Source organism: Terrapene carolina, unplaced genomic scaffold, assembly GCF_002925995.2.
Source record: "Terrapene carolina triunguis isolate 2854851 unplaced genomic scaffold, T_m_triunguis-2.0 Scaffold194, whole genome shotgun sequence".
NCBI lineage: Eukaryota > Metazoa > Chordata > Testudines > Emydidae > Terrapene > Terrapene triunguis.
Window position 1 is genome coordinate 1,184,764 of NW_020664545.1, and position 26,370 is coordinate 1,211,133.

Sequence of the window (26,370 nt, forward strand, 5' to 3'; positions counted from 1 at the left end):
GGCCCCTAGGAATGGAGGGAGCCTGCACTACCAGGAGGGAGGGATGGGCCCTGATAGGAGTCCTCCCTCTCCAGGTTAGCTACTTCAAAAGGTAGAAACCTCACCAGCCCTACGTGGGCGCGAGGCCCTTCCCCAGGACAGCAGCTGGGGGCCAAAGCTACCTTGTGGCGCATGGCGATTAAAGGGCCAAATGTGCCCCAGCTGTGCGGACGCTGCTGGTTGCAGCCCATGAGCCCTGCCACAGCATATCTGTATGGTATCCAGGGCAAACCTTTGCGGCTGACATACGCCAACAGGCTGCAGGTGGCTGGGTCCACGCTGCTCCTGCGTCCCCTTTGCATCCTGAGAGCATGTGGGTCCTGGAGGCTTTGTTCTAACACCTTACTATCCATCGCTTAAAGCCAGTTTAGTTAATGGGTGCAAGCCCCAGCATGGACCCACGGGCGCCTCTTTGAAGCTGGTTAGCTCCATTTAGCTTGTGCCAGGAAATGTATTGTCCCACGTACTGGGTAGCTGCTCCTCTGCCCCCTCCCAGCTGGAGCACACCCCCTTTGTGGTGGGACCCCACGATTCTGCCAGGCTCCCCCAGGCCCTGGGCTGCAGTCCCCCATGATCGCTGGCTGAGACCCGCCAGGAGCAGTGCCAGTGGTTCATATGCTGACCAAGCACAGCGGCCCTTCGCTAGAACCAAGGCATTTTGAAGCCACCAGACTGGACATGGAGCTGTTGCCTGGCTCTAAGCAGGCCCCCCTTCCTTGCCTGAGAGGGGCTTTTAACCCTTTAGGGTTCTTCTGTGCGCCAGGCTTCCAGCTTTGGCAAAACCGGCCTGGTCCTTGATGCTAACGGCTTCCCCATTGTCTTTCAGTTGGGTGCTGAGGGCTGCTTATCTAGATCGGTCGTGTTGCTTTCCTGTTCGCTCTTTCCTGTTAACTTAGCTCAATAGAGTGGCCATCCTAACACCCCCACCCCCCAGTTATACAGCACTGTCACTTTACCTCCCTGCCCAGGTTGTGTGCATGCAGATAAGCCGACCCGCTGCTGGGGGCGGCTGCAAGAGGAAGATGAAGCTATTGTCAGATGGCTTCTGGCATGGACCTCTCAAAAGCAGCTTGAGTAGCTAATAGGAATGGCATCCGGACTTCCCAAAGACGTTGAGGACTCGAGGAATTCCGGTTTGAACTGCTCTCGGTAGCTGCCGACATTCTAGTGCCACTGTAGTTTTTGATTCAGCTGCGTGCCGTGCAGAAATGCTGCATCTTACCCCGAGCTAAGCTGAGCCAAACGGGAAGCTTGGGCACTTCATAGCACTGTATGTGTGTGGGGGCCATGCCATAGTTTTTCATTGGACTCAAATTATTGACATCCTCCTCTCCAAATTAAAATGCTGTTAAAAGTTTGTTCCTTTTGGCTGCTTTCTGGGTCAGGCAGGCCCCACGTTTTCCTGCTCTTTGTATTTTTGAATCACTTAAAGGCAACTGGTGGCTCTAAAATTCGAGTAGAGTCGAGGGCGTTAACGATTCATTTCTTCCTAACTCCCTCCCCCTCTCACCTCCCTCTGTCCAAGAAAAATCCCTCCCCCAGCACCATGTCGCAGGCACTTGCCTGCACTAGGCATCCAGCAGCAGAAGCGATTTTGCTTCAACCTAATCTTTGAACCTCTTCTGTGTGGCAGCTGCAAGGCATCCGATGAGCCTGTAGACTCCAGGTGCAGAGACTTCGGCCATGTCTACGCTCTGGGCTGGTGTAGCACCCTAGCGTAGAGACGCAACAGTGACAAAAGGGGTTTTTCCATCACTGGTGGTGATCCACCTCTCCAGGTGGTCGATGGAAGAATGTTTCTGTTGTCACAGCCCCGGCTACACTGGGGGTTAGGTTTGCTGACGCTGTGCCGATGGAACTTTTCTGTGTAGGCCACAGGCCTTCGTGGTGGTGATCTCCAGAGATTTCTTAGCGTGCAGGAAAACAGACATTTGTGAAACTTATTCAGTGTAACACAAAAAGGAAATTGGTGTCAGGTTCTGCTCCGGGTGGCTTGGAGGGCTCCTTTATCTGTTTGTAAATGTTGCTGTGTACAAGACCCTGCAAACAGGAAAACAACGAATTACTTTCCGCAAAGTGCTGTCAAAGAGGGCAAACTGCAGACATGCAAACAACGCTCTGTGATCTCTTTATCTTGCAGTTACCTTGGGTGTTGTAAGTCCAGGCAGCAGGGTGATCTTGCAGTGAGCTGGGGTTTCTCTCATGCTTTTGCAGTTTATGGATCAAGTCAGTCCCATGCTCTGATGTTCCTGTGCTTGGGATCCAGGTGTCAATAAGGGACTGACTTGATTGCCTAGTGGGTGGAGTTTGTTTTACTGAAGTGATTAGCATGGCGGGAGGCAGCCCTTTGGATGTTGGCGTTGTGTCAGGAAGGGCCGTGCACTGGACATTTGTCCATGAAGAAACAGACCCTCTTTCTTCCCCTTTCCAGGCTCTGGGAAGAGAGAAGCGGCAGCACACGCCATGCTTTGCTGGAAACACACCGTCCCCTCGCCCTGCGGACCCTGAGACACCTGCCCCCTCCTAGGACTGCGGAGCCCTGAGCTGCCCCCTTTCTTTGCTGCATGCCCAGTCACGAGTGCTGGATTATGTTCGTCGCATTCTCCCTCTGCTCCATAATTTGGTTGAATCGTGGCTTCAAGTTAAGAAAAAGGGGCTGCACTTCAGCGTGCGGGAGCTTGAGCGTGCGCGAGGCCGTCCTCACCAGGCTTCGCTCGTCCTGGCTCATGCAAAGATGGTAAACGCACAAAGAATGGTGCAGGGCTAGAGCAGCGCCTGAGCCTGCGCCCGACGTCCCAAGCAGCCCGGCTTCAGCCACCCTGTGCAGCAGAGAAGATGGGCAGCACCGAGGGCTTTCAGTACCGTGCGCTCTACCAGTACTGCAAAGAGCGCAACGAGGACATCGACCTGCTCCCCGGGGACATCCTGGTGGTGAGCAAAGGGGCCCTACAGGCCCTGGGCTTCAAGGATGGAGACGAGCAGACGCCCAACCAGATCGGGTGGATCCCGGGCGTCAATGAGCGCACCAAGCAGAAAGGGGATTTCCCTGGCACCTATGTGGAGTACATTGGGCCCGTGAAGATCTCCCTCCCTTCCCACAGACCCAGGGTGCAGAGACCCCTGCCAGCGACTCCTGGGGCCAGCACCTCCCGCATGCAGGAGGCGCTGGAGCAAGGTAAGCCCTGCCCTGCACTGCAGGGTCTCACTAAGGTGAAGCTATAAGGAAGTAACAGCTTCTCTGCCTCCTCCTGGCCTGCGAAGGCTCCTCCTCTCCAGTGGGGTTGAGAGCAGCAGGCAGGGGGTCAGGACTCCTGGGTTCCAGTCCCAGCTGTAGGTCCTCATGTGCTCAACCCCCTTCCCCGCCCCGCTTCGCAAACTGAGGCTGTGCCTTCCAGGGCTGCTGAAGGTTAATCCGCTTGTGCGGGAGGTGCTGATAGTGCAGATTCATTGGTGATCAAATCCCCAGGTCTGGGGAGGTGCAGGCTGGGCCCCCGCCTGCCACTGTTGCTCAGCTGGGTTTTCACTCTCACAGCACAGGCTGGGGGGGCATCATGTGAGCCCTTTCCCTCACCCCATGGCTTCTCATCCCAGAAGGCGGAGGGATGCAGGCATCCAAGGGGGGCTGTGTCAGATGCAAGTCCTGGGATGGATTTCCGTCCGGGTGAAGCGCCCTCCATCCCAGTGCTGCTGCGCCTGCATCCCGTGCCAGCCGCAGGCGCCGTCATGTGCACCCTGGCTCAAGTTTGTGCAGGTGCTAAATAGCCTCTCTGGCCAGGCTGTCCCGAGTGTGCTGCCCAGCCAGTCGTTGTCCATTGCCCCCATGGTTTTCAGCTGGGTTTGAACTTGGTCAGCCACAAAGTGCAGTGCAGCCAGCCAGCCCCCGGAGCCCCTCGGCAGCATGTCATGTGCCCCGTGCAGTGCTGTGTCTGTGTGAGAGGAGCCCGCACTCTAGGACTGTGATGGCACGCTTGGGGCGTGGGTACGTTGCACATGCCCTGGCGTGCAGGGCTGTGTGTCCTGACCATGCTGCTCTGTGTCTAGCCAAGAGCAGGGAAGGATGTTTTTCTGTTCATCTCTGCTCGGCACTGACAAGCCCCCAGCTGAGCACGGCATCCAGTTCTGGGCACCGCACGTTGGGAAGGATGTGGACAAATTGGAGAGAGTCTGGAGGAAAATGGGAAAAATGAAAAAAGGTTTAGGAAACCTGACCTATGAGGAAGGGGTAAAAACCTGGGGCATGTCCAGTGTAGAGAACAGAAAACTCGGGGGGGCCTTGGTAAGTTTCCCCCTGTGCTCTAACAGGGAGGGGATCAGTTGTTCTCCCTGTCCACTGGAGGTAGGACTAGAAGTAATGGGCTTGATCTGCAGCCAGGGAGGTTTAGGTCAGATGTTAAGAAAACCTTTGTCAGGGAGCTCAGCTCCGGACCAGGTTCCCAGGGGGGTTGTGGAATCCCCCCTCACTGGAGGTTTAAGAACAGGCTGGACAAACCCCTACCAGGGAAGGGCTCTGGGCTTCATGCAGGTCCTGTCCAGCCTGACATTGCTACAATTCTGGGATTCTCTCTCCACTTAGCTTTGGGTTTGGAGGCTGGGAGGAATCTCTGTTCTGGGCTAAAGCCTTCCTGTCCGGTTGGGTTTCTCTCGCTCGTACCCTGGCAGAGTCAGAGATTCAGGCTTTCCCCTCATGGCCTATCCCCCCACCTCTCCTCCCGTGGCTGTTGTGGGGATGCCCCGGGCACTGCTCCCGGCTGCATGCCTGGCGGCCCTGCTGACACATAGGACGGGCTCTGGGCAAGATCAGAGCTGTCATTGTCTGAAAAAGCATTTCTTCAAATTGGAGCGACTTGCTTGTGTGTCTGGTGCTGGGCCCCTCCTCCAGCGAGTGCTGTGCTGCATCGGATGCTGGGCAGCTGTGAGGGCTGGGCGCTTTCCCCCCAGGCGTGTCTCGCTGGTGGGTGGGTCCTGGGCCCTGAACACCTGTGACCCGCTCTGCCTCCCTCGGGAGAAGCTGGCCAGGGCGAGGGACAACAGGGTCCCAGATGGTTCTGTGATACACGTACCCAATAACTGCCTGGAAAGCCCAAGTCTGTGGTTTGTGTGTAAATCTTAACCCTTCTCATGTGTCAAAAAAAATACTGGCTTGGGGTATGGGGGGGAGGTGGGGTCTGGCGGGGGCGGAGGAGAACAGAGAAGGCGCAGTCAGCGGTGGGGGGCAGGAGAGGAGGACGGGGAAGGCAGTGTGAGGGGAGGAGGACCAGGAAGGTGGGGGTCCAGCGGGGGGGAGGCGGAGGGGAAGGTGGTGTGGGGGGAGGAGGAGGAGGAAGGTGGGGGTCCGGTGTGGGGAGGTAGGCGGGGGAGGCAGAGGGGAAGGCGGGGGTCCAGCGGGGGGGGGGGGGGGGGGGGAGGCAGAGGGGAAGGTAGGAGAACAGCTGTGGGCCCGCACGGAGCATGTCTCGGTTGGGAGAGGGTGTAGCGAGGGGCCTGGGGGAGAACACCCCTGCAGCAGGAATTCAGGTTCCCACTGACCCTTGGAGCGCTGCCCTTCCGTGCGCTGGGTGCTGCCTCCTTCCTCGAAGGCGCTTCTGTTCTGCAGGGGGCCGTGTGGCTCTGGGTGGCAGGAGAACCTGTATCTCGGTGTGTGCCTAGGGAGGGAGGATAGCTGTGTGGGGTTGGGGGCAGTGTTCCCCGCGTGACCGCCTGCACTGCGGGGCCCCATGAGGGTGCAGCGGGTGGCGTTCAGGAAATGCTCCTACAGGGGGGTGGCTTTGAGCCAGGCAGTCGGGCTGCCACAAAGACTTCGGCCCGACTCCTCCTGTCACAAGCTGCAGGTCCAAGGGCTCCCCTCCAGCCCAGGTCGGGTTGTGCTGGCCTCACTGGCGCGCGGCCTCCCTGTCCCCAGCAGGCCTGGAATCGCAGAAAGTGCCAGGCACGCTATGTGAGCACTGCATCCTGTCCCCTGAGGCCTGCCCCAGAGCGGTGGGGCTCGGTAACATTGGCGGGGTCCCTGCAAGATTCACAGCAGCTTGGAAACGGACAGGTGCCAGTAAACGTCTCCGTGGCGCATTGGACTCTTGAGAGGATTCTGGCAGGGGCACAACAGTGGAAGTCTGCGTATCGGGTCTAGCGGCGCCATCGGCAGCGTCCTCGTTGAGTGCCGAGGGTCATGGGACTTCCTGGTAACCCGTCGGTGTCCCAGGAGTTCAGGTGCTGGGGGCTGCAGAGCACAGCCCCCCCGGGGTCACCACCCCAGAGCCCACTTAGTGCCGCCCAGCCTGGGCACTTGGTCTCTGCCGGTCCCAGGTTTGGCCATAGGCAGCTGGCAGGACCACGGTGCCCTCCTGGACTGAACTAGCCCCTTACAAAGAGCCCTGCCGAGACGCAGTGCTGAGCGACTGGAGAGCCGCGCTGACCCCTTTCCTGGGCACACAGCGGGCATGGTCGGGGGCGACCCCTCTCTCTCCCCTCCTGGCCCTAAAATTGAAGGGTCACAAGCCGTTCCTGGTCTGGGGCGAGGGCTCAGCGTCTGAAATGGGCAACAAGTGGCAGCTGCCCTGTGCCAGGTGAACGCCAGGGCTCAGCGGGCTCGGGTGTGGCTATGCCCTGGCAGGCAGCGTGTGAACGTTTCTGGCTAGGGACTGTATGTGGAAGTGCCCCCCCCCCCCCCCCCCCCGCTTGCAGCAGTGCTCATGGCTGTGGGAGGCAGGTCCTCAGGCAGCCAGGACCCACAGCCTGGAGGGACTCCAATGTGAGCAGCCTTGTGTAGCTTGGGCTCGGGGTGACGCTGCAGCTCTGGACCTACCTGGTGACTGCTTCAGCTGAATGCAGGGAGCCCGTGGTGCCCAGGAGGGCCAGAGAGACGAGCCCCACTGTGACCCTGCATAGCTCCAGTGAATGCAGCCCCGAGCATGAGAGCTTGTAGCCGGGAACGTGTTGAGAGTCGCTGGGTCTGCCTGCATCTCACAGGCGAGGAGCTGAGGCCTTGCCCTGGAAGCGTCTCTGCAGCAGCCCCAGGTTGCAGTCTGGACTGCACACTAATGGGCATGGCTTAGCATTCATGCACAGAACACACTAGCTTGTCTGGGACTGCCAGGGACCCTGGCCCGGGGGCCGAGGCTGGGTTGGTGCCAGCAGCGTGTGGATGCACTGAGGGAAGGCAGGCAGTGCTTTAATGCCCTACATCTTTCCCATGGGTCTAAATCTCCCATTTCTAGCCCTGATGCTTCCCAGGGACGGGAGTGAGGAGCCAGGGAGCTCTGTGAGCTGTTCACGGCGCTCGGAACGGTAACAGACGGTGAAGCCAAGCACTAGCCCACGTAGTCTGGGCGAGCTGGGAGCCTGTGGAAGCGTGTTCGGGTCTGGCAGCATCCTGACACACCCAGGTTCTGACTCAGCGACTGTGATGGGCTTGCTCCCAAATAGTGACCGTGTTCTTCATCTGTAACCAGCCTTGTTCCCAGCACAGAGCCCTGCCCATGTGAAGGACGAATCCCTACAATAACTCGCTGTTTGGCCCTGGGATGGCTGTGCCACGCAGCCGCAGGGCCTGCGATTCAGCAGCCTTCTGCTTGCATCTCTGAGGTGGCCGGGCTGTCCAGCAGACGCTGCAGAGCCCAGCGTGCTTGGGGATTTCACGCTGAGACCTGTAATATCTGTGGGCCCTGCTTCCTCACTGAAGAGGAGGGTTCCAGACATCAGTTCTCTGGGTCCTGGCAAGTTGGCCTGGTGTGACCCCTCTGCGTACCCAGCAGGCCTTGCGATTGACGTGCAGCACTCGAGCAGGGGTTCCTGGCCCGCCTACTGAGCACAGACTCCTGTGAGCTGCGGTGCAGACGCTAAGCAGAATTAGGGACAGTCTTGGAACCCCGCAGTGCAGCCCTAGCCGGGAGCAGAGCGAGAGACAGCAGAGGAGAGAAAACTGCACAAACTAGCTCACCCTGGTTAGATTTCAAGCCTTGGCGTGTGCAGCTGTCATACGATCAATTGGTATCTGCAGTTAGGGCAGCGGGGTGGGGGTCCCCTGACTGATCCTCCAGCCTCTGGGAAGGGTGAGGGGGGACCTGGGCCCGGGTCTCTGCAGGGAGTGTTGAGTAGCAGCTCCTACGGGGGAGGCAAAGGGCCAGTTTCCATGTTTAACAAGCAATCAAGGGCAGGAATGTGCTGACATGGCATTCTCTCTGGATCTGAGGATTAAGCCTGGCTCCCTGCAGCCAGCTCCTCCCTCCCCCCCTCCCCCCCCCCAGTTCCGCCAAGCCCCCCCTTAGCAGCCAGGGCCAGGCCCGAGATGCGGGCCTGGAAGGTTTGGATACTGCATTAACCCTTCCTGTGCCTGGCCGGGTCAGTCTGGCAGGAGTTCATGAGTCCTTCCTCCCCTTGGCTGGGACGGGGGTGCGTGGCTCTAAGGAGTGAAGTAGGGGAGGGTTTTATCCTTCCCCCGGAACATCCCCCTCCCTCCTGCCATTGCAGAATTTTGCTAGTTTAAAACTTCCCACCAGTGAGCCCTGGCTAGCGGGAGAGACACAAACCTGGGGTCTGACTCAGGCCCAGCCTGGGCTGTGCTCAGTGGGCGACGTGGTGGGTCTGGTTCCTCTGAGTGTCGTGTCCAGTCCGGTTCTGTCGCGGGGTGCGCCACCGCTTCCTAAACGCCTGAGCCTCAGGAAATTCTGTCCCTGCTTGCAAAAGAATTGTAGCATTGCCCTCGGCCAGCAGCTCTGGCTCCACATGGCCCCTCTCTCCTCCCCCCGCCCCAGCCTGGCTGCCCTGAGTGGAAAGTAACTTAGCCCTCCTCTGAGCACCAGCCCCGCAGGGTGCGAATCCCCCCCAGGGGCCCTCCCTGCCATCCTTCCCCCAGCCCTCCATCAGGTCTCCAGCGGGGCACCTCCCAGGCCCCTGGCTTGCTGCTAGCACCAGGACAGCCAGGATCAGGGCCTGGACAGGCAGGATGAGACGCTCCCTCTCTCCAGGGCACTGGGTGGGCTGCGGCACCTTGGCTTGCGGAGTCCCTGCTAAAGGAGCCAGCTGCCGACCTGCTCCTGGGTGCTGGAGCGTGCGGGTCGGCCCCCCCACTGGCTGCGGGCCCACCAAGCCGGTGCCGTGGGTTAGAAGCAAGCCGTGCAGTCAGAATTAGTCCTGCGGCCTCGGCAGAGCCCTCTGGCTGTCGGGTGCTACGTGGGCTCTAACTGCCCCCTCTCCCCTGCTCTCTCCATCAGGTTGGCTCCTCCCAGACCTGGCGGAGCAGTTCACCCCCCCTGAAGTCGCGCCCCCGCTTCTGCTGAGGCTGGTGGAAGCCATTGAGAAGAAAGGTGAGAGGGAGAGGGGAGGGGATTGGGGTCCTGAGCCCCCATGTGAGCAAAGGGGCAGCATCCATTATTAACCCCTTCTCTGCCAGGCTCCCTCCAGGCACGGCTACTCCGCTTAGCCGCTGGAAAGCTGTGCTGGGAATGCCCGGCAGGAGGCAGGGAGCCGGACATCCTGGCAGCCTGGCAGGCTCGTTACCAGGACGGGTCTGCGCCCTGGCAGCCCAGCTGGTGCCACCACAGTGTGAACTCGCCGTGGGACTGTGGCCATGTGCCTAGCTATACGCAGCATGTCCAGGCACTGACCCTTGGCCCAACTTGGCAACCGCTGGCTCAGGAATCCTATGCTAGTCCAGGGCTGGTGGGTGGCTAGTTTGGAGGCCAGAACTTAGCCTGGGTTTCCTAGTGGTCAGGGACCTAACAGATTGTGCCGTCACCTCGGGAAAACGGCAAACGCTCTGTCTCTAGAGTCTGTTAAAACAGCCTGATCGGAGGCTGGTTAGCCCTGGTGCAGCTGACGTGACTCTGAAGCCCTGAGCTGCTGGGACGTGGCTGGTGGGCAGGGAATGGAGCTAGCGTTGGGTTAATAACTGCTGTGGCTGCAGCTCAGAGATTATCAGCACTGCTGAAGTGGCTGCCTCTATTCACAGAGCTAACATAAACCGTCCTGCACTTCCCACAGGCTTAGACAGTGAGATGTTATACAGGACGTCTGGCTCGGAGTTGAGACAAGCACTGAAGACCGGTAAGAACCAGTTCTGTTTGGAGGGGAGGCGAGCTGGGTCAGATGGATGAGATTAGTGGATGTGACAGCGCCAGCAGTAATGAAATCCAGGCCAAGCTTGTCTTCTGTCCTCAGCAAGTCGTAGCTCCCAGCAGCCGGCTGCATGGGAGAGGACGGGCCCATCTTGCTGTGTTGGTGTAATTGCACACAAGTGTCGCTTTCAAGGCGGTTGCACTTTCCTGCAGCTTGGCAGGAGGAGGAGGAGCCTTGTGCAAGGGAACGTGGACATAAGTTCTGCTCGTTGGTCACGGGGCCTGGAGCTGATGTCGCAAGCCAGCTCCTCCTGGATCTCCTGCTACACACTGAGCGTGGTGGGCCCTGTCCCCTCCCCAGCCAACTCCGTGTTGATGGCCATGCTCCCACGCTGCCCTGGCAAAGGGCTACATGCTGCTTCCTCAGCTCCAGGCTGTCCCAGCTCAGCCATGTCACTCGGGTTCCCGGCTCATGACGCCATTTGCTCACTTCCTGCACATGCAGCTGCAATGGCAGCTGATCTCGCTGTGCCGGCTGCCCTCTTGGCTGGGCCCTCGGGGTCCAGGTTCAGGGAGATGGTTCCCTGCTCTCCCCCGGACTGGGGTGCAGCCTCCTGGGGGTCGCTGCTGCTGCTGTGTTTCCCCAGGGCTGCCTGATCCTCCTTGTGCAGAGGTCTAAAAACGCAAAGGCCCTAAACCAGCTGGGGCAGGGAGTCTCTGGCCTGCCCGACGCCCGCTCCCTGCCAAGCAAAGCCAGGCTCTGGGGCTCTCTGCTGGGAGTGAGTAGAGGAGTGAGCGTTTGTGCTCATGCCAGTGGAGTTGCACTGGGCCGCGTGGAATTTGCGGGGCTCCTATCTGGGCTGGGGCGGCGCCGCTGCCGTCTGTGTCGCAGAGCGAGGCCTGGATGCCGGGGAGCCCCTGGGGATGGGAATCGGAGAGTGTGTCTGTCCTTGGCAGCTCTGCCCTGCGCCAGGCCCTGAGACAGACCCCTCCCATATGCCACCCCCTTGCTGTGCCCCAGCAGCAGCCGCTGCTGTGGATTCTGGGGCCTCTCGTGCTCCCACGTTCCGCTCTGGGGAAACTCTGGGCAAGCTGAGCTGGCCAGGGAGCCGCCGGGGGCTGCCGCTGTGAGGGTCTGTTTGCTCTGTGCAGATTGGGTGCTGGGTGACTTGGAGCCGCTCGACGTGCATTCCCTGGGCGAGGCGCTGCGGGGCTTCCTGCAGGACCTGCCTGCTCCCGTGGTCCCGGCGTTGGTGCATGGCGAGATCCTGCGCATCCTGCAGGGTAAGGCCTGGGCTGTGGGGGGAGGGGAAGCTAACGGGCAGGAAGCGGGGGAGGGCACTGATGGTCTCCAGGGCATTAACCCCGGTGCACCAGAGGCAGGTGGGTTACAGTGCTGGAGCATGAGGTAGGCCTGGCTCCTGCCCTTCCAGCGTGTGTCTTGCTTCTCTCCAGAGATCCCACAGCCAGAGAGCTGCAGGAAGCAGCTGCTGCTGGCGCTGGAGTCTCCTGCGGTCCCTCTCCAGAACCTGCTCACCTTGCAGTTCCTGCTCCGCCACCTGGGAAAGGTGTCCCAGCAGGCCGAGAGCAACGGGCTCCACCCTCGGGCCCTGGGCGAGATCTTCGGCCCGCTGCTGCTCCGGCTACCTGGCACCAGGTACGTGGGCTGGGGGCTTGCGTCTCACCAGTGGGCAGATGGGCGAGAGCAAGACATGGCTGGTGGTGCTCTGCCCAGGAGCCAGCCTGCCAGCTGCCACGGGCCGGGACTCTCAGCTAGGGGTGTGCAGGAGCCCGGAGTGCAGCTGAGGGCCCTGTACTCGACCCCCTGCATGGTGACGCTTTGCAGGCAGTGACCCCGGACCTAACCCCATCACACCCAGACTGCGCTGCCTCCTGCACCAGCATCAAGGGTAGACGAATGGGGTCAGCCCCTCGCTGGTGGTCTGTAAAGAGACCCTGACTTTCCAGCAGGGCGGTGAGCAATGGGCGCAAAGCCCAAACTGTAACAGCCAGTACCTCCCCGTGGCCTCTGGCAGCTCCACCCCGCAGCTGGGTTCCTGTTCACCCCCAGAGTGGAGAGCTGGGGCCACAGGCTGCGGGCAGAGATGGGACTAGAAAGTGGGGAAGACCCTGCGTCTGTCTATCAAGGAGCTTGCACCTTGCTAGCTGTGGGCCAGGCTTGGTGAGCTGGGAGCAGTAGAATGAAGTTCCCTCCCCTCTCCACCCCGGGGTTACAGGCTGTCTGGATAATGCAGCATGCTGCACTGCTCACCTGAGAGCGCACCCCAGAGCCAGTGGGGGGGGTGGGCTGGGGCAATGAACCCCCGCCTCCCTCTGGCTCAGGTTACAGCCCAGCACCTGCCGCCATGCCTCCTTCCCGGGTCTGTTGGCATCTCTCCCAGGTGCTGATTTCTGGTCCCTGTCTCCCTGCAGTGCAGAGCTGAGCCCCGATTTCTCAGGGCTCTTCCTGGAGACGCTTCTGCAGGCGAAGGACTCGGAGCCGGAACAAGTGCCGCCAGGTACTGAGCCCCACAAGCTGCAATGCCCTGGGGTCCTTCCAGGCCGCTGGTCACTTCCTGGGTGGCTTAGGAAGGAGACGGCCGTTCAGCCTCCCACCAGGGCTGCGTGTTTGGCTCGTTCCCGTCAGCCCCGTCACAGAACGGGCACCGCGCGGGGCACTCACTGAACTGGCCCGAGTTGGTCTGGGCGCGGAGACGGTCTCTCCGGCGCGCTGAGAGACGCTGGGGGGGGCACTCGGGAGTGGGGGCTGCTGGAGGACGCCGCTTCGGGGCTCTCGAGGTGGCACCTTCGGCGCCCGTTTGGAGCTGTGCCAGGGCAGCCCGAAAGCAGGGTGTGGGGTGCGGTTCTGCGGCTGGTGGCGAGCAGATCCTGGCCGGAGCGGGGCCCCAGTGCTCACCCAGCTTTCTTGCAGCTCTGCCTCCGAAGCCCTCGAAGCCGAAGCCCGGTGGAGCCAGCCTGGCCAATGGGAGCAGTGCACCCCTGCAGGAGGCCGAGTGGTACTGGGGCGACATTTCCAGGTACCGGGCTCTTCACACCGCGTTCCCCTGGGCAGCGGGCCAGCGAGAGCGCCCCCCACCGCCCCTGGGTAGCTGTTAGACCCCCGGGAGCTGCTAACTGCGGGGGGAGGGGGCGGGGGGCCTGTTTGGGGATGTGTGGGGCAGGGCTGGGGTCGAGCAGGGTGAGATTGACTAATCCCTACGCTCCAGCCCCCCACGGGCGAGGTGGGTTCTGTGGGTCGTACCCTGGCGGCTGTGACCACTCGTGCCCTGTCCGCTCCCCAGGGAGGAGGTGAACGAGAAGCTGCGCGACACGCCGGATGGCACCTTCCTGGTCCGCGACGCCTCCAGTAAGATCCAGGGGGAGTACACGCTCACGCTGAGGTACGTGCGCCCCGAGCCCCTGAGACTGGGCTGGGGCAGCTGGGCCGCTAGCCGTACCCCTAGGTAGAGCCGGGTGGCTGGCCGGGCTCTGCCCGTTGTACGCTCTCTGTCTGGTGCTTCACTGCCCCAGGACTAGGGCCCTGAGCCCCATGTGTCCCCAGGCTCGTGGTGCTCTGAGTCCCAGCGTGGAGGCAGGGCTGCAGCCCCGATAGCCTGCCAGCTTCCAGACCAGACAGGCTCGCCCGCTCCCCCGGTGTCTGTGAGGGGCTGGGGGGGAATGATGCAGTGTGTGCGTGGGGGGGGGCGGAGGTTTGTCCTTGTCCCGTGCGAAGCCTCCATCACTCCCTGGTGCCGGACTGAGGGGACGCCCATCGGCCAGGCTAGTGCTGGGTGCCCCGAGCCCCGCCATGGCCGGAGCACGGGGGCCGGTCCCCCGGGGACGTCACAAGGGGGTCTCTGCCTGGCGCTGAGCGCGCTCCCTGCTCCCACTTCCGCCCCGCAGGAAAGGTGGCAACAACAAGCTGATCAAGATCTTCCACCGGGAGGGGAAGTACGGCTTCTCGGAGCCCCTGACCTTCGGCTCCGTGGTGGAGCTCATTAACCATTACCGGCACGAGTCGCTGGCCCAGTACAACGCCAAGCTGGACAGCAAGCTGCTCTACCCCATCTCCAAGTACCAGCAGGTCAGGCTGGGCGGGGGCGTGTTCTGAGCCCCACAGCTGCCCCCCACGCTGAGCGCTGTCCGTGTGAGCACAGGGGCCAGCCATGCCTATGGCAAGTGGGCGTGCCCAGGGCCCGGGAACAGGCCAATGCTGGATTCCAGGTCCCTGGCTGAGCTGGCAGCGGATCCTCCCGCCTCCCTGGCGCGTGTGAGGCCCGGCTGCCCAGGGGACGCTCTTTGGCCAGGGAACCAGCAAGGGGAAAGGGGAGCCACATTTGCATGGTGTCCTGGGACGCGCTCCTCCCGGCCCAGCTGCATCCCCTGAGCTGCGGGGGGCTCAGCCCCAGCCTGACGCTGACGTCCAAGGGGCTGTGGCCAGGGTGGAGGAGCTGGGGCTGCCCAAACCATCCCCTGGGCAAGAGCATGGCCTGGATAGTGGGACGCCGGTCAGCAGGGGCCACGTCACAGGTAGGGCAGGGGGCTGGGCCAGGCTGCTGAGGGGCGCAAGCAGGGATATGTGGACAGGCCCTATGCCCTGGGGCTGCCTATGGGGCCTCTGGGTGCCTTCCACTGCAAGGTAATTCTGTCCTGTCCACGGGGTGGAAGAGGCGGGGCTTGGCGCAGGCGGGCACAGGGCCCCACCTTGCCCTGCGGGGTGTCATCATTTCTGGTGCCCCGGGAGCTCCCCCGATCCTGGCCCTGCCCCAGGACCCGCCCCACCTCCTTCCCTCTACCTATGGCCCTCTCACTCCTGGGCAGCGCTGGCATGGGCCTGCCCCATGTCCTGCAGCGAGAGTGCAGCGGTGCCCACACAGCTGGTGGGTGGGGTGGGAGGGCAGTGCCCAGTTCTGACTCGCCCTGGGGCCTTCTGTGTGGCAGGATCAGCTGGTGAAGGAGGACAGCGTGGAGGCCGTGGGGGAGCAGCTGAAGGTCTATCACCAACAATACCAGGACAAGAGCCGGGAGTACGACTTGCTGTACGAGGAGTATACGCGCACCTCGCAGGTACCCCGGGGCCACGCGCCCGCCCCCTCACGGGTACCCCGGGACCACACATTCCCTCCTCCACTGCCGTTCTGCCCAACACTCCAGCCAGCACAGGGGTGTTACCCTGCACGGCTCCTCGTTGCCAGTGTGGCCTGAGCTCTGGCCGGCTTGCCCTGCTCTGTAGGTGATCTGGGCCCTGGAGAGCCCTGGGAGAGCCGTGCTGGGGTGCAGATACCCAGCCTGCTGGTGAAGGGGGAGGAATCAGCAAAGTGAGGGGCTGCAGGACCTCCGAGGAAGGTTCAGGCTGGGAGGGCTGGGCTGGGGATCGGACCATTGCTGGACAGCCCAGGGGTGGAGTGGGGTTGGGGTGTTGCTGGGAAGGCAGGGGACTGGACTGAGCCCCGATCCTCGGCTCACTCGGCGTGCCCCCTCTCCCCAGGAGCTGCAGATGAAAAGGACGGCGATCGAGGCCTTCAATGAAACCATCAAGATCTTCGAGGAGCAGTGCCAGACGCAGGAGAGGTGCAGCAAGGAGTACATCGAGCGCTTCCGGCGGGAGGGCAATGAGAAGGAGGTGCAGCGGTGAGGGCGTAGCCTGGCGCTGCCAGGGGCACAGGCCTCAGGGCAATCTCCGCCCCAGCCTCGGGGACGGGCGGGGCCTGAACGGAGCAGGGCTAGTTCCTTTGCAAGGCAAACTGCTTGCGTGACTTCCCTGTCACCCAGCAGCCCTACCATGCTGCAGCTGCCCCCAGTCCTTCCCCCTCCGCCAGCCGGCTCCAGCTGCCCGGCAGCCCTTCCCCTTTGGCTCCAGCATCGGGCCCAGGTTCCCCTCCCCAGCCCGTAACTCCTGTGTCCCCCCACCCAGGATCCTGATGAACTCCGAGAAGCTGAAGTCGCGCGTCACTGAGATCCACGACAGCAAGATGAAGCTGGAGCAGGACCTGAAGAAACAGGCCTCGGAGAACCGGGAGATCGACAAGCGCATGAACAGCCTCAAGCCGGACCTCATGCAGCTGCGCAAGCTCCGGGACCAGTACCTGGTGTAGGTGCCGCTGCCGGCCCCTTCTCCCTGCCCCGGCTCCCGGCTCTGGCCTGGGAGTGACGCAAGAAGCAGCCCCTGGGCCCTGCCATCGCCTCCGTAGCCCCAGTCGTGATCTGTCCTTGCTGCTCGCTGGCTCCCGGCTGGGCCTCCAGCCGTGTTCGGGGCAGTGGCCCCGGTGCACCCACCCTGTGGCTCAAGGGGCAGCTGGCCCTGCAGCATCCCCGGCCTGGGCCCCGATCCTGCCTGCTTGGCTCATTCCGTGGGGGATGCTGCCCCCTGCTGGATCAATTTGTGAAGGAGGCCGGGATGAAAAGCTGCTCCTCTCCCAGCCCTGCAAATCGCTCAGTTCTCGTCTTCCTCCCCCAGGTGGCTGACGCAGAAAGGGGCCCGGCAGAAGAAAATCAACGAATGGCTGGGCATCAAGAACGAGACTGAGGAGTAAGTGTCCCAGCGCTGCGGGCTGCTCGGAGTCCTTCCGGCCTGGCCTGGGTTTGAGTGGAGTCGCCCGAGCATTGCTTCCCCCGCGAGGCCTCGCTCTGCTACTGCAGTGCAGAGTCCTGCACACACGGCCACCCCCGGCGCCGTGTTACAGAAGGGGGAACTGAGACGCAGAGCGGGGCAGGGACGCGCAGCCAGACAATGGCTGGGAGCAGGAGCTCGCGGTCCCCAGCCCTGTGCTCGCCCCAGGCTGGCTGTCGAGCTCCTTCTCACTGGGTATCGAGACGTGATGCAGCTGCCCATGTTTCAGGGGCTTGGGTCGGCACTGAAGGTGCCTCCGTGGCAGGGGCTGAGGGCTGCAGGCTCAAAGCTGATACCAGGCCCTGAGGCTGTCAGCCTCCCTCAGGTTAGCGTGAGAGCCCCCTGCATGCCTCGGGTGCCCGGTGGAGCAGGGGGCTGGGGACTGAGCCATGGGGAAGGTTCAAAGGCCCAGAGGGGTATTTGGGAAGGTGCTGGCGCTGGGGAGGCACCGCTCTAGGCTGGGGGCTCCTGCATAGCGACGTAGCTGTGGGGGGGAGGGGGAGCGGAGCTGGCCTAGCTTCCCCCAGCAGCGGGCGCACACCCTGTGGGGGAAGGGTCTGCTCAGCCCCGGGCTTGCCTTGCAGCCAGTACTCCATGATGGACGATGAGGAGGAGCTGCCGCACCATGAGGAGCGCACCTGGTACGTGGGGAAAATCAACCGTGTGCAGGCGGAGGAGATGCTGTGTGGCAAGCGCGACGGCACGTTCCTGATCCGCGAGAGCAGTCAGAAGGGCTGCTACGCCTGCTCTGTGGTGTGAGTTCCCTCCCCCTCTTGCAGAGCCACCGCGGTTCTCCCTCCCACTGCCAGCCCCAGCCCTGGGGGAGGTGGGGAGTGGGGGGGCTGCCCCTGGGAGGCAGGGAGTGGGGGCTGCTCTCATCTTGCCTGGCTTGCGGGAGGGGTCCCTGGCGGCTCGTGTCCCCATCTCCTGGTGGCAGCCCCGGTGACTTGTGTGGTTCTGTTTCCCTGGCAGGGTGGACGGCGACACCAAGCACTGTGTGATCTACAAGACGGTGACCGGTTACGGCTTTGCTGAGCCCTACAACCTGTACGCATCCCTGAAGGACCTGGTTCTGCATTACAAACACATGTCCCTGGTGCAGCACAACGACTCCCTGAATGTCACGCTGGCTTACCCGGTCCTCTCCCAGCCACCTGCCAGATGAGCCACTGACGCAGAGCACAATGGCTGCCGCCACCTCCTCCCCAGGCTCCGGCTCTGTCCCTTGTCTGCCCCCCCGAGCCTGGGGGATGTCGTGACCTGTTCCTGGTGTCCCGCTCGCTCAGCAGTAGAAACCCAGCTGGACGCTGGCCGATGGGGAGGCAATGCTGGGCCGTCGGCTTGGGGTGTAAAAGCCGCTCGTGACTTCAGCCTTTCTGAGGAGGAGTCCAGTTGCAGGCTAATTGCTATGGGGGGCTTCATCTCTCCCTTCGCAGTTCCCCGGGGGTGTTTTTGCTCCCCCTCCCCCCGCTGTGTGTCTCTGTACAGCTCGGTTCCTAGTTCCTGTGTGTGCCGTGGGGTCGCCGGCCCAGCAGCCACGTCTCGCGTTATAACTGAGGTGCTACCCCTGCCCCGGAGCTCCGGTGGGACCAGCCCTGCTGGGAAGGGGCGGGCAGCGCTCTCTCCTGAACCACAAGTGGTCGTTGCTAAAACTGTTCTCTCCTTTCCCTTCCCTTCAGTAATCCTGGAGTGAGCGCCGGCCTTTGGTCCGAGGGGTGCCAGCCTCTCCCAGAGAGAGAGAGCTAGAAAAGGGGGAACTTGATCATTGAAGGGGTTGGCGAGGGCACGGCACGCTGGCTCCTTGGCAGAGATGCCAGATGTTCCATGTAACCCCTGGGTGTGGCTTGCAGGGGAGGCTCCGTTAGATTAGTTTGTTACTAACCCACCTGCCTCGCCTTGGTTGTGCCAGCTAAGCTGTGAAATCCGGGTTGGTACCAGTGCTTCCCTGGGCTGCGTCTGGGGGATGCACCGCTGTGGTTGTCCATTGCTTCTGGGGAGTCTCCTCCGTGTCACTGGTCAGAGCTAACTGTAGCCATGTAAATACGGTTATTTTATAATCAGCTGCTTGCTAGTGCCCGTTCGTATGCAGAACCCTTGTTACGACATGCACCCCCCGGGCAGCGACAGACCGAGCGCATCCATGGGCCTGGGAGAACGGGAAGCCAGAGGTGGCTGGAATGTCAGACACGCTGCGAGCCCTATGCAGACGGAGGCCCTCTCTGCAAGGGAAGGGTGGGACTAGGCCATGCCCCTCCAGCCCCGGGACCTCGGCATGGAGCAATGTATATGCGTGAGGTAGAACGATGTATGCGGAGCCAACTGTTTCCGAAGCACTTCTACTCCTGAGTACTGTACGGAGCCGGCACAGAGCTGAGCCCTGGGGAAGGAGCTGGGGGATTTCTGTAATATTTCCAGTTGTCTGTTTTAGTACAAGGTAGCAGGAGAATTGCTGTGTATTTCCTGATGATGCCTGAGCCAGGCAGCAGTGCAGGGCATGGGTCTGACCATGTGGGGCAGGGGAGGGGGCCAGTGTTACCTACCGGGTGAGACGGGGGGGTTCTCTTCGACAGAGCAAAATGGTTTGGGAAGCTTTCTGGGCGGGATGTGGTACCTCTCCCTCCGTGTCGGGCATCAGTGGGCCCCAGCACCTGGCAGCGCCTGCCTGTCTGCCCCTCTGCCCCAGCATGGCTGGCAGCGCCAGGGGGGTTGAGGGGTGATGCTCAGGATCCCACAGCTCTCTCACTCAGCACTGTGCCTGCCCAGCTGTGGGGAGGTGCCACTCGCCCCTTGGTCTGTCCCCAAAGGCCCCATGTTCTGTCCCAGTTGGGGGCGGACGCTTGGTCTGTGTCGGTAGCAGCAGGGTGGGAGATCTCAGCTGACAGTGTAGGGAGCACGTGTGTGATCTGCTGGGGCGGGGTGTGCATACCGTGTGTGGGCGACACTGGGGCGTGGCACAGGCTTGGATGCTCTTCGTTGTCAGGACCACGCGACTCCCCACGCCCTTCCCATGCCTGCACCATCGGCTCTGCTGTTTATGCCCTGCTGCTCTGGCCTGGTTTCCTCTCTAGGTAAACGCTGGGGCTGTCTCCGGTGTGGGTGGAGCCAAGTGCGGCAGCCTCGGGCGCTTGTGGCGCTGGGAACTGCAGGAGCTGACGTGGCCCTACGTGTGGCGGTGTGAGCATGGGTCTCTGTTCTCACCTGGGTGCACGTGCTCTACGGCATTGGTGCCTGCACTGGCTGGAATGGACTCGGGGCTCAGCGAGCGAGTGCTGGCATCTCCTCGCCAGGCGGAGCTCGGCTGTCTGAGCACCCTGGACTCTGCGCCAGTGGGGTGAAGTGGCTGGAGGACTCACGGCTGGGCCCAGCCACATGCTGGCCAGTGAGCCGTGTGTGTGGGGCAAGAAGGGGGTTAGCTTCAGGCTGAGGCTCCTTCGACGCCCACCCACCCCCCGGCACAGGGGGATGCTGAGGTTTGGATTTGGGTAATGAAGGGCAGAGCCAGTGAGTTTGTGGCCAGTCGCTTCAGTGAGTTTAGCCCAACGTGGCAGCTGTCAGTAGGTGGGAGGCATAGGGAGGTTTTCTCCCTCGGGAGAGGTCTGGGAGATGGTGACTCAATTGGTCAGGAAGTTCACCCCCAGCTTTTGGCTGGCTGGAGTCCATGTCCCTGCGCCAGGAGACAGCAAAGCACATGAGACCCCCTGAGAATCTGGGGCAACCCTACCTGCTCCCCCAAAAGCTGACTTGCTCTTTGAGAAATGAAGCCATAAAAACTGACCCCTCTATTGTACATATTAGTATTAATACTTAGCCACTTACTTCCTCGCTGCTTGTGCCCTGCCTTCCCCACACCGCAATGTGGCGACTTGGCTCAGTGCCTGTCTGTGCACTGTCTGAAGCCTGTGCCGCCAGATGGCGGGATTGTCGGGGTAAGGTACAGTACCTGGGCTGTGAGTAGAGGCACACGGGCTGGCAGGTGTTACATACACTACATCCATTTCACAGCTGGGGATGCTGCATTCCGGCTCCTTGCTCTTCAACCGTGCTGCGCAGGTCTCGTCCCGTGTTTGGAAGCACCTTGTTAACTCCACCAGCGTTGGGTGTTGGGATCCTGCTGAGATTCGGAAAACCTCTCCCCTCTGCTTCTAGCCTCACCCTCGTCTCGCTGGTGGGCTTACCCGCCTCTCCCTGCATGGACGATTCTAGCTCCTTGGGAGAGCCTCACCCTCTGCCCACTTTGCCTGGTCTCTCGCTGCCCGACCCAAGTCTGCTTCTCCTCGGGAATTTGAAATTCCCCCTTTGCTCCCTGGGAGCTGAGCTGGCTCCATGTGAATGCTCTGAGTGGTGGTTACACATGGCTTTACTTCTGTGTGTCTGATAGCACTGCCCTTTCTGAGTTGCTAGAACACTACTGAGGATGAAAACGTGGTCTGTGGCTGCATCCTGTACCTGTTGCAGAGGGAAGGCTCTGCTCTCCTCCAATCCAGTATGCAATGAAGAGAAACCCCCCCCCCCCCTTCTCTCCCCTGGTTACTTTCTCTGATGGTGACTGACTTGGCTCTTAGAAACTTGGCTTTTTCTCCTCCTCCAGTGGAAGAACAAGCCCCTTGATTTTTTTTTTTTTTTTTTTTAATGACACGGCTCCTTTTGAATAAGCCAGTTGTGATTTGGTCTTTGCTTTAGCTGTTGCTGTTTACGTCTTCTGGATTAATCCATGAGAACACTATTTTTGGATCCCCTTGGTTGTGCTCTTCTGCCTGCAATGTCGGTCAAGGTGTGAACCAGAACCTCTTGTGCTACTAGGCCCATCTTCTGCGTGTCCTCGTCCCACCTGGCAAATGTCAAATGTCAAGCTGCAAGCCAGGGAGTCGGCTAGTTCTGCTTTTCGTTCTACAGGCTGCCCAACATGAAATAGCCCCCAGCCAGCCTTCCCCTTTGGTCTTGGCTGCCATGTGGGGGTGGAAGAAATTGACCATATCTCCTTGAAATGGGGCTTTGATTTGAGACCAAGTGCCCGGTTCCTGGCCAGGCCCTTTGCTGGTTCCCTTGTTTCTCTCCACTCCTCCCTCCATTGGGCCTCTGCTATGGGCCTGGTGACTGCGCTGCCAGCATTACTGGTTAGGGAGGAAAGTGCACATCTTCCCCTGGCACCAGGGCAGAGGAGATTTGGGCGTGGGGAGCGGGCAGTGTCACAAGGGGAGGGGGGAAGCTGAGCCACTCCTGCTGCTTCCTGGCTCCATCCATTCTATTTTGTGCAGCACTCGGAAGCTCAGGGGCAGGAGCACACAGGCCAAATTCCCAGAGTCACAGCCAAGGAAGCCCTGGTCTAGAACCCCCTTGGCCCCAGGACCATGTGGCTTTGTGCAGGATGCTGAAATTCTGCTTGTTCTGCAGGAAGCTCTGGGCTGCATTAGTCAAGAGGCGGATTGTTTTAAGCCTGCAGCCTAATTTCATTGGAGGAAAGAGCGTGTTTGGATTGTGAGCACACCAGAGCCTAATTCCTTGCACGGGTCCCTGCCTGCTGGGGGGGGCCGGCTGACACGCCGGGATTTGCACTCTGTCCAAGAGGAACTTGGCTGGTGAGCACTCCTGAGGTTTTAGCTCTTACGAGATCTGCAATAATAAATACTCTAATCGCCATTTCTTCTGTCTGCTAGCAGAAGCCGTTCTCTGTGCCCGTTTACTAACGTACGCCCAGGATTTGTTACTGTCAGATCATTTTTGTACGGTACTTTAAACAAAGGAAGAAATAAACTGAAAGAACGAAGCTGCTGGATGAGGGGGGTTAATTCTTTTTAAACGTTCTTGTAATTTCAGGAGTTTTTTCTGTGATTCCTGCCCTTTTCCCCAGAGCGAGGGTTAAATTATCCCCCTGGGGAGCTCTGGAGCAGGAGCTGGCTGGTTACCTGTGCGGCAGAGAACAGCAGGTACAACTGGGCCAGTGTGGGAGTTCCCCACCGCTCGCTCTCTGGCAGGCAGCACCCACCACCTCTGCAGGGCTCCAGGTGCTTCTGGCAGGGAGACACCTGCCCAGTTGTTTAGAAGGTGTCAGTTGCAGGGAAAAGACCCGCCCCTCAGGGTCCAGCCGTGCAGCTCCAGGCCTGCCCACAGGCGGCTGCAGTGCATGGGGTTACGTGCTCCCTCCATGTGTCACCCCAGTAGGACGTGGATCCAGGCCCCCATGGCAGTGGAAAGCTCTTGTGCCCAGCTTGTGATGGGGTGGATGTCCCATAGCACCCAAGGGATTCAGGCGCACAAGTCCCACTGAAAGTCACTGAGTCTCATGCACGTTAGGCCCTGGATCTCTAACTGGGGGCTCCTGGGGCCCCAGGCTCTCCCTAGTGAGCAGGTGGAGATGTGGCCCCCGGGGAGACAAGCTTGTGACAATCCGACCCCCCTGCCAGGGCAGGAAGTGGCCAGCTGATGGGTTTTCCCTGGAAAAGGGAAGTGGGAAGTTCCTCGAATCTCATGAAAATGCTGGCCGCAGTGACGTGCCATGGGAAGCGCCAGCACTTCTGGGCCTTGGTGTCCTCTGTCACTGTTCAGGGTAATGCAGGGGGATGGGGTAGTTGGCTCAGCATGGGGGTCGCGTGTAGAAGAGTCTCCCCATGACCACTGGGGACAGTAACTTGTGGCATTTTATCTATGGAACCGGCCGTACCACAGGGCGTGTCCGTGTCCACCGCAGCATAGACCTGCACCCAGGCTCGCCTGGCGCTTTCCACTCTGCCCTCGCAATAGCTGGCCACCCGCCTGCCTGGGGGCTGGACAAGTCGCACAGGGAGCCTGTGGCCAGGCTGCCAACACAAGCTGTTCTGCCCCGGAAACATCCTGAGCCTCTCGACTTCTCACCAGTTCAAAACGGCCTCTGCCAGGTAATGCCCGAGGCCCCTTGTTCCTAATCGAATTGGGAGGGGCCGAGCCTATGGCTGTGCAGACCCCTCTGCTGCCAGCCTGCCCCCAATATGCAGCATGGGGGGCTGAGAGCCTCCGGGGCACGGATTCCATGAGGGGGGGTGGGCACCAGCTCTCCGCTTCTGCCTCCAAGGCTGCCTGCCCCACAGGGCACCTGGGAAGCTGCCTTGGCTCTGGGAGCACCGAGGAGGCAGCAAGGGGCCCTTTGCCCAGGGGTGGGTTACAGGTAGATGCACCCTCCTGTGCAAACAAATCCCCCATTGAGCAGGCCCCAGCCCAGCCCAGCCCAGGGAGCCTCCTGGTCTCTGGACATTAGGAAAAAGTTCCTAACTGTCAGGGTGGTTAAACACTGGAATAAATTGCCCAGGGAGGTGGTGGAATCTCCATCTCTGGAGACATTTCAGAGTAGGTTAGATAAATGTCTATCCGGGATGGTCTAGACAGTATTTGGTCCTGCCATGCGGGCAGGGGACTGGACTCGATGACCTCTCGAGGTCCCTTCCAGTCCTAGAAGCTATGAATCAGAGCGTTCCAGGGCGACTGCTGCTGATTTCAACAGGCACAATGGGGACCAGGCAGCTCCGGGCAATGCTGCCCTGGGACCGAGGGAGCCCCTCCCTGTCGGTCTCCACCGCGCCACTGTCCTGCCCTCCTGGGCCCTGCCAGCCTGCTGCCTTCACCTCCATCCCACTGCTGCCTCACCCGCTCGCCCTTGTCCTACACGTAGACTGAGCGCTCCTGTGGGGGGTGTACAGCACCTAGCACCCTGACCCCTCCCTGGGGTTTTGAGGCGTTACCCCCATACAGCGAAAGGTGTGTGCAGGAGGTGGTCAGCGCACGGCTCGTTCCGTCCCCACTGTCCCCTGGACCCTGTCCCCCTCTCCGGTGCCCAGATGTGGTTGTGGTTCCGGGTGTCAGCAGGAGCTGAGCTGGAAGGTGGGGCAGGCACAGGAGGAGGAAGAACAGGCTGAGTTGGGCAGGCAGGCAGCTGAGGGCGGGACCAGAGAGCCTTGAAAGTCCCGGCTCCTTCCCCAGCTCTGCTCACTCTGGCTCCCCTCCAGGCTGATCGCACCATGAGCCGCTGGCTGCTGGCTGCCCTGGCCCTCTGGGCTGTGAGCGGTGGGGACTCCCTGCCAGCCTGTAACTACCCGCCCAGGCTCTTGTGCAGCTCCTGGAAGATTGCCGTGGCCTGCCAGGTAAGGGGGACGACTCAGGGCAGCCTGTCCCCGGGGAGCTCCAAGCGGGGGCTGTGGTGCTGGCATCTCGCCCTGCTCTGGCCTGTGGGTTTGGCAGCAGCTGCCTGCTCTCTGCTCTTGGGAAAGAGGAGAACCTGCCCAGTCCTTTCACAGCAAGGCTGAGCTGAGCTTCCCCCTCCGTGACCCTGACCTCAGAGAACCCAGCTCAGACCCCGGCGAATCGGGGCAGTACATGTACTCATTGATACTCCAACACGGCAAGTCCCTTCCCATCCCTTGTCCCCTCGCTTTCCCTGGGGCAAGGCTGGGAAAAAGGCAGCCAGTGCGGATTCCTTCCCCCCGGGGCTGGGGCCTTGCAACCCGCTCAGCAGGGAAGAACTGGACCCAACCTGCCCCAAGCAGCCTCACGGGCCACAAGCCCCTGGGCTCCTGTGCTGTGGATGTGTCCGTAAGAGGAGGTGTTACCTGGGTGCTGTGGGGAAGGGAGAAAGGTTTGCCTCTAGGGGCTAGCTCCCCACTGCAAGCTGCAGCAGCCCCAGCCCCATGAGCTTCAGGATAGGGGCTGAGCAGGCTGAGAGAACCCCCTGCCCCCCAGCCTGAGTTCCTGCCTGCCCATCACCCCCCATCTAGGCACCAGGATCCAAGCTCTTAACTGTAATCTCCTGTGGCTCACTGGGAGAAGCGCTCCTCTTGGCGCCATGCAGATCGCGCTGGCCTTCCCCCCCGCCCCCGAACACATGGGTTGTACATGGCACCCAGCAGCTGCTGTGCCCAGCATGTGTCTAGTTCCTGCTCTTTACCCAGCGGGAAGATTTTATCCTGTGCTCCAGTGGTAGCAGTGCCAGTGCCTGCCCATGGCGGTGGCCCAGGCCTAACAGGGCATCCTGCTGGCAGTGCCTGGATCATGAGCTCTTCATGGTGCTGAACAGTGTTTCTTGCTTCTAAAAGGGGAGAGATCCTAGCTCCAGCTAACTCCCTGCACCTCCCCGTTCCTTAGTCACCCCCAGAGCCGAGCCCAGGCCTTCAGCACCGGCGGGAGCCTCGGGGTGGGGGCTAGACCCTGCTCGGTGCTCCAGGGCACTCTGACCCTGCGCCGCACCTGGAGAGCTGCCCGTGGCCCCCTGACGTGGGCGGGCCCGGGGGAGAGGTCCAGCACTGACCTCCAGAGCCTGCAGGGCTGCGTGAGGTGTCTGGGCAGGGGGACCGGGCCCTGGTCCCTGGCTCAAGAGGGAGCGCTGGTCCATCTGCCATCCCCACGGGAGAGCTGCTGCAGTGCAGCTCCTGACCTCTGTCCCCACACCCTTGCCATGGCTCCCGCCTGCTCTGCCCTCACCCCATCCAGCTGTGTGGGGGCATTGGTGATACTTCTGCTTTTTCTGCCTCTCTGAGCAGCCATTAATAGCCTCCCGTTCCGGAGCGTGAGCGGGGCCTGAAGCTGCACAACCACAGCCACTGCTTGGGCTTCAGAGTGCAGGGCTGAGAAACTGGCAGCCCAGACCCAGCGCTACTCCAACCTCTCAGCTTCAGTCCCTGAGTCCCGCAGGCCCGGCCTGGCGACGGGAGC

General features: G+C 61.3%; 2 protein-coding genes across 3 annotated transcripts in view; both read left to right on the plus strand.

The window, feature by feature from the left end:
• PIK3R2 (phosphoinositide-3-kinase regulatory subunit 2) overlaps positions 1 to 22,597 on the plus strand; it is a 37,230-nt gene extending 14,633 nt beyond the window's left edge. The window contains exons 2-16 of one of the 2 annotated variants that reach the window (XM_026654886.2): positions 2,471 to 3,214; positions 9,246 to 9,338; positions 10,015 to 10,077; positions 11,241 to 11,372; positions 11,544 to 11,745; positions 12,522 to 12,607; positions 13,021 to 13,126; positions 13,391 to 13,489; positions 13,992 to 14,172; positions 15,030 to 15,155; positions 15,577 to 15,659; positions 16,003 to 16,179; positions 16,546 to 16,617; positions 17,283 to 17,453; positions 17,671 to 22,597. In XM_026654886.2, coding sequence (XP_026510671.1) covers positions 2,875 to 3,214; positions 9,246 to 9,338; positions 10,015 to 10,077; positions 11,241 to 11,372; positions 11,544 to 11,745; positions 12,522 to 12,607; positions 13,021 to 13,126; positions 13,391 to 13,489; positions 13,992 to 14,172; positions 15,030 to 15,155; positions 15,577 to 15,659; positions 16,003 to 16,179; positions 16,546 to 16,617; positions 17,283 to 17,453; positions 17,671 to 17,863 — 2,124 coding nt within the window. In that variant the 5' untranslated portion in view covers positions 2,471 to 2,874 and the 3' untranslated portion in view covers positions 17,864 to 22,597. Of the gene's footprint in view, positions 1 to 2,470; positions 3,215 to 9,245; positions 9,339 to 10,014; positions 10,078 to 11,240; positions 11,373 to 11,543; positions 11,746 to 12,521; positions 12,608 to 13,020; positions 13,127 to 13,390; positions 13,490 to 13,991; positions 14,173 to 15,029; positions 15,156 to 15,576; positions 15,720 to 16,002; positions 16,180 to 16,545; positions 16,618 to 17,282; positions 17,454 to 17,670 lie in introns of both variants that reach the window. The other variant, XM_026654885.2, reaches the window with a different exon arrangement.
• Positions 22,598 to 24,403: 1,806 nt separating this feature from the next.
• IFI30 (IFI30 lysosomal thiol reductase) overlaps positions 24,404 to 26,370 on the plus strand; it is a 7,954-nt gene continuing 5,987 nt past the window's right edge. Inside the window, exon 1 of the mRNA XM_024194230.3 lies at positions 24,404 to 24,806. Coding sequence (XP_024049998.1) covers positions 24,684 to 24,806 — 123 coding nt within the window. The 5' untranslated portion in view covers positions 24,404 to 24,683. The remainder of the gene's footprint in view (positions 24,807 to 26,370) is intronic.